The sequence below is a fragment of the Nicotiana sylvestris genome, chromosome 6, assembly GCF_000393655.2.
Source record: "Nicotiana sylvestris chromosome 6, ASM39365v2, whole genome shotgun sequence".
NCBI classification, from domain to species: Eukaryota; Viridiplantae; Streptophyta; class Magnoliopsida; order Solanales; family Solanaceae; genus Nicotiana; species Nicotiana sylvestris.
In genome coordinates this window covers 24,765,621-24,776,464 of record NC_091062.1, presented here as the reverse complement: position 1 = coordinate 24,776,464, position 10,844 = coordinate 24,765,621, and the positions used below count along the sequence as shown (strand labels likewise).

Here is a 10,844-nt window from a genome sequence, read left to right as displayed (position 1 = left end):
GGCATGTATCTTCATATATATTCACACTCTTTAAACATATTGTCATATTGATATTTTTGCTTCAATAAACTCAGTTTGAATCAAAGTCTTCTCAAATTTGTCACTTCAGGTTAGTAGCTATATATACAATATCTCTCAGTATATTTTCATTCCTGCTGAAAGTTGCATATCCTTTATGTTAAATTCAACTTTAAGTGAAATTGAAATTTCTATATAGCCAAACACTAATTCCGAAAAAAGGTAGATCTTTTTTATGGCCAAATGAAATTCACTCTTACCTCAAATACGGTCCATCTTATGAATGTTGAGTTGATGGGTACTTGCTGTTTGTCAACACGAATATCTGCTACTTTTGCTGTGACCAAAGGCGGATCCAGGGTTTTAACTCAATGGCTTGATCTTTATAATTTTACCATTGAACCCATTGCGCTTATAGAGTTATGAATCTTTTACATATATGTCTATGTTCTGTATTATAATTAATGGGTTCGGTTGAACCCCTAACTTGTTACCTGCATCCGTCACTGGCTGTGGTGAATTCGATCTGAATTGATGTTGGATAGTGATTAAAATTAGTTCTTGAGGAGACAACCATGAAAGTGGAAAGAATTTGGTTTTATATACACTGATGGTGTGAAGAATGTTTATACCATTTGTGTAGTTTGATTAGTTCCAATAGGTTAGCTGCTTCCATTTCTTTTTCTGCATTACCCAACTATACTCAGTATTACCCATCTGCAATTGACTTTTAAGTAACTTTTATTTTCATTTTTAGTGGATAGAAATTAAACTTAACAGGAAATGTTAAACTTGGCAGTCAATTTGATGGTTTTAGTATAGACGGTTACTATCTGGTTTGCAGCTTAAACCTTATTAGTTGTGATTATAGAGTGTCAGAGTCTCACATTAGTTGAGGATTTAAGTTGTAATATCTTTATATATTCTTGAACGATTCTAACCCCGTATGCTAACTTTTGGAGCTGAGGATTGTTCAAGACTGTATAAAGAGAATACAACTCATAGCCTCAACCAATGTGGGGCCTTGACACCTCCGGTGGTTTTAGAGCCAGACCCGTCCTTGATGTTGGGTTATCCATTGTTATAGCTAAATGTTATGTTATCCACACTTCAAATATGTAAATGTGGGCGTGCTGGGAAAGTGTTAGGGTGGGGGGGGGTGTGATGGGCAGGGCGGAGCTAGCATGCGAGATACGGGTTCGGCCCGACTCAATAGCTTTGGTCCAAACATTGTATTTGTCTTAAGAAATCCATTAAATTTATACAAATTATTAGTTTAGAACCGAATAACTTAAAACGGACTACAATCCTCAACCCATAAACTTCAATTCCCGGCTCCTCCTCTGGTGCTAGACTCGGACTTTAGCTGAGGGTATGAGTCATAGTCTCTTGGTCCTTAACATTCTTAACCTCATAGACTATCTTTTAGACTTGGGTTAGGTTCAATGTCTTTTTCTTAGCAGTCTGCTTACATGAGCCACCTTATAGTTGGTTTTGTGTCTCTTTATCTTTGCCTTCTGTTGGTTTGCAGACATACTGGCCATGGAAATTGTTGGTGCAGTGATAAGCATGATACAATGTTTTTGTGGAGAGACCTGCTCGCATCAATCCATTTCCGAAAAATGTATGTATATGAGAAAGCCTCATGCATTAGCAAATAGAATTGAAGAAAAGATGGAATTGCTTAAAGCTCGGGAGGAGGATGTTAGAAGAAAGTTACAAGTGGAAAAAGTATGGCGCGGAATGGAGCCAAAAGCTGAGGTAAATATGTGGCTTACTAATGTAGGAAAGATCAAAAGTTCTGTAGCTTGCTTGCAAGAAGAAATTACTAAAAACAAGAGTTGTTTAAATGGATGTTGTCCAAATTATACGTCTCGATTGAAGCTGGGGAAACACTTTAATAAGAAAATTAAAGAAGCCGACAGGCTGTTGGCGCAGAGCATATATCCAGATGCTTCATTAGTTGACATGATGCCTCAGAGAGGAAACATATTACCAGCAACTTCATTAGTGGGAGAAACTGCTCAAAGAAGTTTAAAATTAGTGTGGGAGTATTTGAATGATGGACACACTGGGATAATTGGTATTTATGGAATGGGGGGAGTGGGTAAGACATCCATCTTGGTAGCAATTAATAATCGACTTTTGAGAGAGAGCACAGCTTTTGATAATGTCATTTGGGTCACGGCATCCAAGGATTCAAATGTCCAAAAGTTACAAAAGGATATTGCTAGAGCTGTATGTTTATCTTTTGATGAGGAAGACGATGAAATGGCAAGAGCAGCTCAATTACTTGAAGCCTTGATGCGAAGAAGAAGATTTCTTTTAATTATAGATGATTTATGGGAAGCATTTTCGTTGGAGGTTGTAGGAATCCCATCCCCAGGTTATGGGCATGAGTGCAAGTTGATAATAACTACCAGATCTATGATGGTTTGTCGTGGCATGGAAACAATGAGAGACGTTGAAGTTAGTGTGCTTTCTAAGGAAGAAGCATATGACCTCTTTAAACAAAAGGTCGGTGACGAGGTGCTAGCATCTCCAAGATTACAAGCTGTTGCCGAGGATGTCGCGATGGAGTGTGGAGGTCTTCCACTAGCTCTTGTAACAGTTGGTCGGGCTTTAAGAAGAGAAAATGATATGAGGCAATGGGAAAATGCATTAAGCCAGCTGAAAAGTGCAATGGGAAGAATAGAAGGAATGGAGAATCGAGTCTTTACACGTCTGAGATTTAGCTATGAAAGACTGAAGGACAATGTGACTCGGTCATGCTTTCTTTATTGTGCATTGTACCCAGAGGATCATCATATTGAGACTGAAGAACTGATTAAATATTGGATATGGGAAGGCATGTTGGATAATCTCGGGTATGGAGAATCCAAGATGCTGCAGGGAAAGATGATATTAGATGAACTGAAAAACGCGTGTCTGTTAGAGATCGGCTGTCAAGAAGGTAGTTTGAATGAATTTGTCAAAATGCATGACCTCATTAGGGATATGGCAATAGCTGTTACAAGAGTGAATCCACTGTTTATGATCCGAGCAGGAAGTGGAATTCGTGTCCCACCAGTTGAGAATGAATGGCTTGTAGGCCTTGAAAGAATCTCGTTAATGAGAAATGATTTGAGCACTTTGAGTTTTGAACCGAGATGCCCTCAGCTAACTACCTTGCTCTTGCAGTATAATTCATTGTCCAAGGGCATACTTCCTTCTTTCTTTAACCATCTAGGAAGTCTCAAAGTTCTGGACTTATCTTACACAGGCATCGCTAGGTTACCCGAGTCACTTTCGAATCTGGAAAACCTCCATGCTCTGCTACTACGCAGTTGTTGGAACTTGCGTTACGTGCCAACAATGGAAAGGCTCAAGGAGCTGAGGGTTTTGGATCTCTCTTCTACATCAATCGAGTGTACGCCACAGGGAATGGAAATGTTACTCAATCTGAAGCATCTGGATCTCTCCTACACTACTGTTGATGGATTTGATATTCGAATTTTAGGAACATTCAGGTTTTTGGAAGACCTCTTAACGATTGGTTTATGGCAACCTCTAATGTTCGGTTTGGATTTTGTTAATGTCGTGGCAAGCTGCACCAACTTGGCAAACCTTGAAGCCAATTTCAGCACTTTGCACGACTTCAATCGTTATGTCTTGTCAGGTCACTGGAGCATGCTTGAGAGTTTCAAATTTTGTTTAGGCTATCCTCAATCTTCTAAATTACCTGGAAAAAATAGTGTAGGATTTTTCGGGATTCACATCGTTGAAATGGAAGCCCCTTCTTGGTTGCCAACGATACTTGAATTGGCCGTTCATGAATGCTCTGGTATCACTCACTTACCAATGTTTATTATGAACGCCTCTTCCCACCTAAAACATTGCAAAATAAAGTATTGCGACGAGATGGAATGGATTATAACTTCCGAGTGGGGCACATTTCCCGAATTAGAGTTGCTAGAGATCGAGGGTCTGAGCAGACTGCAAAATATATGCAAGGGGATTCCACCAGCGGGCACTCTTTCAACACTTAAAGTGTTGAATGTTACTGCCTGTGATAATCTCACTACTCTGCTGCCACTTGAGTTAGTGCAGCAACTCAACAACCTTGAAGAGATTGAATTGCGAAGCTGTCTAATGCTGGAGGAGATTGTTACAGAAGCAGAAAGTGAAGAGGTCATTCAAGAGAACGACAATGAAGTGGTCCTCCCAAGTTTGCAAAAATTAAGATTAGTTTCTATACCAAGACTGAGAAGCATATGCAGAGGTCCGATGATTTGTGATTCCTTAACGACTATTGAAGTCATAGATTGTCCGGAGCTGGAAATAATTCCCTTCTTTCTGGAAATAAGGCAGCAACTAGCTGACTCTCTCAAACAGATAAAAGGAAGCAGAAGGTGGTGGTGGACATTAGAGCGGAACCACCCTATTGCCACGTCTCTCCTTGCTCCACTCTTTAAACCTGAATCTGCTCCTAATGAAGACATTAGGGTTGATTCCAACACCATAAACAGTTATGGTGGCAGCTCGGGGAGTTCTTCTTTTGGGCCGCGATAATATTCTTACTGTAAGTAATAAGCTTGCACTCTCTTAAAGACTCTCTCAGGGATTTTGAACTGTTATTTAATCAGAATTGATTTGAAGTCAAAAGTTTTTAATTTTGTGAATCATGTTTCTTATTCAACACAATAGGAGAACGGATATAGAGCGTTGACTGAGTAGGCAAATATCTGAATAGGAGAACGGATATGGCTATTTCTGGCAGGAAACCTCAAGAACCATTTAATATTGTAATAGATGCACTTATGCGTTGTTTTGGTTACAGTTTTATTGTCCTGGATTATCTCCCTATTACAGTCACGCTACAAGCTCTGGTAGTTCTTCTTTCGGGCCACAATAACTTTCTCATGGTAAGAAACAAGCTTACACTCTCTTAAAGACTCTTAGGGATTTCAAATTGTTATATGATCAACATTGATTTGAAGTCACAAGTACTGAATATTTTTGAATCAATTTTTTTTGTTCACCTCTAAGATAGTGGACATATTGTGTTGAGTGAGTAGGCCAATTATCTGAAAAATTGTGTTATGCCTAATGGCTAATCCTGGCAGGAACTTTAGAAAAAACAAAAAAAAGGGATTGTAATGGAACGACTTATGCCTTGTTTACTTTGCAGTTTATCCCGACTTGTTTCCTACTAAGCTATTATGCGTTTCTTTCTTCTATTTTATTAAATAAAGAACAGTGCTGTCGCCTATATCATATCAAACTTTTGTCGTCGTGTTTAATATTTTGGTTGTTTTTGAGTCCTCGTAACGAAAATGAAGAGGGGATTATTAGGTGAGTTTTTCTTATTGTCATAGAAACCCATGATTTCAAGAAGTGATTTTTCATTATTTTAGCTGCATGCACATTTTTAGTGATGAATCAGTCCAAATTAGCAGAGATTATTTTTATGCATCTTTCAATTATCATTTCAGGAGAAAATTCAGTAAAATACCCTTTTTCTAAGTCCAGACCTTGCCAGTGTCTCAACATGGTTCTGGACACGATCAGCTCCAGTTTGGTTTGGCTCCAGCAGGTGCAGTCTATCTCGGCTGATTCCTCTCCATGAAACAGGCCTAGAGTTTGCACAATCAGTAGGTCTTCGCCTCAGGCGCTCACCTTCTGTACAATCTGTCGTGCAGCTGAGAGATCCGTAGACACGATTGGAATGTTGTATATAGCTACTCATAGACAAGCTCCCATCATCACTCTTTCTCTGGCTTGAGACACCTTTTCTGGACCTTCATCAGATTTCAGGGGAACGTGGTTGGGTCGACCCCATCCTTCCCACTGGATGCCCCTGAAATTGGGCCGGTCATAGCCCACATCCCGCCTGATGGTGCCCAGACCTTTCCCATTCGGGTGATCAGCAGCAGCATACAGATAAAGGATACTGTTTTCATTTGCACTGTTAATGTAAATGTTCTGATCATTTGTTAAAGTCAAGGCCATTTCAAGTAGCAAAATCTGCAACTTCTTTAGCGAGTCAGCAGCTTCATCAAGTGAAGGCCTTTCCAGCGGATGAATGACAATGCATCCACAACACCAGGACGAGGATGAGCACTCGAGTGCTGCTCTCAAGGTTTATGCCTTCATAGGCTGCAGCAGCCATGGCTAGCACGTACAGTTTGGTGCGAAGGGCTATAAAATGAAACAACTTGTGTTATCATGAGCAACATCTATGATGCAATTGTGTAGTTAACTCTGTTGTAATCGCGAGCTTGAAATATGTTCACGATGACAGTTTCTGCATCGATCTTGGCAGCACTTTCAATGGATTCAAGAGCTTGTTTAATTTGTCGCATGATTTAGATATGTAGACTTTGCAACATATAGCAACAATTGTATTACAGTTTTCTTCTTGTCCTTGCACAGTCGAAATAGAGCCGTCAAAATGGGCTTGGCCCGTGAGGCCAGTCCAACCCAACCCGCTACTTGGGTAGGGTTGGGCTAGGATTTTTTGAGCCCATTTAAAACCGAGGCTTATAGGCCCGCCCAAGTCAACCCACTAGCCCTTGAGGCTTGACCGAGGTTGGGCCTGGGCCGGCCCGTGGGCCAAAAATTAATTAAATTCAAATTAATTAACTATTAAATATTTAAAAAAAGTAAAAACTAAGAATACCATTAACTATAATCCTAATTCCCCAACCCTAGATTGCTCATTTACCCTTCCATATCAATTAGAATTTAGATTTTTGACATGCATATAATATGACAAAATTACAATTTCTTTTGCTTAATTAATAACGAACTCGAAAAGTTTTAGGTGGCCAATAATAATCTTTTTTCAAAAGAAAATATTACTTTAAGTGGCCAATGATCAGTTTGGATTACTTTAATATATTATTAATATTTAAACTGCTCTTTATTATAGAAAAAGATCAATTTTAAACACAAAAAAAAGAGAGCTAGAGATAGATGAAAGAAAAGTGTTAAGAAAATATTCATGTAACATTAAAAAAGAAGAGCTAGAGATATAGATAATTTGCATTTCAATTATGAGATTCCTCGTCAAATATCAAGTTTTTTGTTTGCCCTAACCAAACAGAAGTTGTTTACATGATTAATCGACTACGTCACAAAAAAATATTTAAGGATTTAAGAATTTTTTTTTTCTAAAAAAAATTGAAGGGTCGGCCCGCCCTAGCCCACGGCCCTCTTAGGGCTGGGTTGGGCTGGCCATTTTAAGGCCTATTCATATGGCGGCCCGGCTCGTCCTAACCCACCAAATTTAAAAGCCCACGAGGCTTGGGCTGGGCTGGTCCATTTTGACAGTTATAGTCGAAAGACGAAGATTCTAACATCAATTAAAGGTGATGTTGAGCTTTATACATATTTGAGATACAACTTTTTTATATGCCATTTTGCACAATAACATGCAAAATGGTAGGCCAATTTAAAGTCTAATTACCGTATCGTATCGACCGACAAACACCCCTAATTACAGAGATACTTAGTAGCATTTCGACATAAATTTGGTTGAAACTTGAAAAAAGAATTTTGAAAATAAATTTTGGAAGTTGAAGTTGTATTTGAACATGTATTTTATTTGAGTGGAAAAAGAATTTTCTCCAAAAACTACGCTAAACTAGATTTTGAGAAGTTGAAAAAAAAAATCAATTTTTTTTTTCAAAAACTGATCAAATTACATGACAAACAATATTTTCAAAAAATAAAAAATTGGAACTTTTTTGCTAAAATCTTTAACAAAACGGGAGCTTAATAGTTACTAACATCAAAAAATTCAATTGACAAATATACATCATAATTGCATGTATAGATACCCTTGGTTTATTTCTAACTTATGAGTCTTTTCATCTGTAAATTTAACACAATAATATTAGTTGATTGTATATATACAAGTGAAACTAATATGTATCACTCTGCTATTACTTACAATTAGAATAACCTCTAAATATAAAATTGTATGCGTCCACCGAAAGTTGGTAACCTTCGTCGCCGGCAGCATTTGGTACTCTCTTGATAACTTCAATAGTTCACTAAGTTTTATCAATTTCGTGATACATTAATCCAGGTATTTATTTATAAAGAAATATTAACATTAATACCTAATGACGCCAACAGCAAAAGAATGCTCAAACGCCAACAGCAAAAGGAAGCTCCTCCTACTGACCCCTTTTTAATCCCTTCTCCCCCGTCTTCTTAATCAACTTTCAACATAATTAAGAGAGCTAATGACTAATATAATTAGCCATACTGTGGAACAAGCTGCATGCTTCTCCTTCCATTCTTCTACACATGTAACGAATTAGTATTAACAAATAAGATCAATGCTTCTAATCTCTTAACTTTAAGCTATTTATAAAGAAATGAAGCTTCAGAATGCTTCTAATCCCTTATCATTGACTGTGGCTCTTTCATGGGTTTAAATCGAACAAATACTAAATTTCAGGATGCTTTTGTTAATATATTAGCGATAAAAGTAGAATAGAGAAGCACAAATCTATTAAATTATTCAAAAGCAATGGCTTAAGACCAGTGGTGGATCAATCTAATACAATCAAACTTCTCTATAACAGTATCGTTGATCACACCCAACTCTGGTCCTAAAAAGATAAGCGGTCGCTGCAAATATAATCTAGTTTAAAGGTCTGGAGTTTAATCCCATAGAGAACTAAGTTTTCTCTACAACCGTTCAATATCACTAAGAAGACAAGCTCGAACTATTCCTAAGTTATAAATATTAAGATTCTTATGTCTAACTAATTAACTAACACATTAAATAAGTAGATTAACAACTAGGGATACTAAGGGTTGGAGACAAGATTGGAAAAGCCTAGAGTTATAATTTCCTCAATTGTCGGAATCCTTCTTGCCGTGTCTCCTATAATATCGCCTAAGTATTCTCTACTAATCGTGAACACTTCAGGTGTTGTAATTCTCTCTCGAGCAACTACCACAATTTACTAGACATATTCTCTCGAACTACGCTAGCTAGCACTAGTTCACCGCTCAATAAGATCACACCAAGGTTTCGTTATCTCTAATCCCATCTTTAAAACCTCCATATTTATTTCTCACATACTTTAGGAGTGATGTTGTTCAACGACTACCTAAATATGTACCATTTCTCAAGCAATACACACTAAATAGGCACAGTCAATCGATGACCATTCAATCAACTGAAATAAGCATGTAGTTAAACAAGTTGAGAAATCCAAAGGCTAGATCATATTAAACGTAATTAAAAGTCATCCTCCAAGAGGTTTCATCAAATCCTAAATGAGAAAGTTTAGCTACTCATAACCATAGTAACAATCATGATAATAATTGAAAGCATTAAAATATGGATTAAGGAAGAACAGAGAAAAAGGCTCTCGTGATCCGCTCTCCAGAGTGTTCTGTCGCCTTTTGCCTCTCCAATAGTGTCTTCCCCTTCAAAAACTAACTTTAAGAGGTATTTATAGGGTTGGGGCCGAAGTTTATATGTCCAAAAATACTGAGGAAATAAAATTGGCTCGGATAGCATCATCGGCGCGAGGCACTGTCAGGGGCACCAAATTTCTGCGCGAGGCACTGTCAGGGGCACCAATGTTTCTGCGCGAGGCACTATCAGGGGCGCCAATGATAGTGTCCTGGACAATGCCTTGCACTGTCTATGGCTATGACTTTCATTGCCTTGTACATCTTCTTTTATAGCTCCATTTTGTAGCTTTGAGGTACCATTTCGTGCAACTTTTCTCCAATTCATGTCCAAGCATTCCTACATATGAAATAAGCTCTATTAAGCTCAGTTGTTGCACAAATTAGCATCCAAATAACAAGCAAATCGGGTAAATAATGCCAAAATATATGAAATTATAGCACGACATCAACACTCCACACATAAATGTTGCTCACCCTCGAGTCAATCAACCGAACAGTTCCTCTTCAAGGACCCAAAAAACCACACATTCACAACACACTACACCTATGACCATAGAGTATAGCAACAATTAAGCTCTAGCATATGCGGTTAAAATACACTTCCCATACTTATGCCCAATTTCAAAACATCCAATCCATGAACAATATGATTATGACAATCCTAGCCTCGAAAACTAACTCAATGTCACAATGCACCCGAGGTTTGAATACTTAATCTAACAGAAAGGTCTAATAACGTTACATATCCTTTGTAAAACCATGTGCCCTCACAATAAAACAAAAGTAAGCGGTCCACACATCCAACTCCCATGATCGAATATAATTTAAGGACTCAACGTATGAAGAAAAAACACTCAGGCTCTTAAAGAAGTCACATGCACGCAAAAGATAATATAGGCTTGCCCATTATGTAAACCTCTACTAATATAGGCCTGCTCGGTCCGAAATCAACTATGACTTTATTATGGTTGTAATGTAGGCTAAGGAACGAGTATGATATATTTAGGATATAATGGCTAACCCTCCTAAGCACTTTAACACATCACATGTTCAACTTTAAGCGCAACATTCCTTCAATCCAAAGATAGCTCACCCCAGATTATTTTCCTTCTTCTTTATGCACTACTTCATATCACATCCACTAGAAAAAATAAGAAACCTTTATTTGTTCATTTATTCTCCTTTTTTTCCTTTTTCTTTTTCTTCTTTTTTTTTTGGTATTTTTGGCTTGCCGTAATGGATTTTAATTTTATAGCACAAATGCACATTTCTTCCTTCTATTGGTTCCACTCAAAAGGTACCTCAAATTTCCTCATTACTTCTTTCTAGTGCTCTCTTTACAATTCAAGTGCTTTAAGAGGTCTAAGGACCAAAATGATTCAATTAAGAATAAACGGGGA

The 10,844-nt window shown here is 37.8% G+C and overlaps 1 protein-coding gene across 6 annotated transcripts; it reads left to right on the top strand.

The window, feature by feature from the left end:
- LOC104229050 (disease resistance protein RPS2-like) lies at positions 1 to 6,419 on the top strand. 6 transcript variants are annotated; one of them, XR_011400411.1, is made up of 3 exons: positions 1 to 109; positions 1,550 to 4,922; positions 5,530 to 6,419. XR_011400411.1 is itself a non-coding variant. In XM_070147950.1 (3 exons), the coding sequence occupies exon 2, from the start codon at positions 1,561 to 1,563 to the stop codon at positions 4,567 to 4,569; it is 3,009 nt and encodes a 1,002-aa protein (XP_070004051.1). In that variant the 5' UTR covers positions 1 to 109; positions 1,550 to 1,560; the 3' UTR covers positions 4,570 to 4,579; positions 5,530 to 6,419. The 6 variants fall into 6 exon arrangements, 4 of the variants coding, with proteins under 4 accessions (XP_070004051.1, XP_009779925.1, XP_070004049.1 ...); XR_011400410.1 differs by having other exon boundaries at positions 5,493 to 6,419; XM_070147950.1 differs by having other exon boundaries at positions 1,550 to 4,579.
- The last annotated feature ends 4,425 nt before the right edge of the window (positions 6,420 to 10,844 follow it).

Bases quoted from the DNA above. Each gene is read 5' to 3' on its own strand.
- LOC104229050 (XM_070147950.1), top strand. From the start codon at position 1,561: ATGGAAATTGTTGGTGCAGTGATAAGCATGATACAATGTTTTTGTGGA.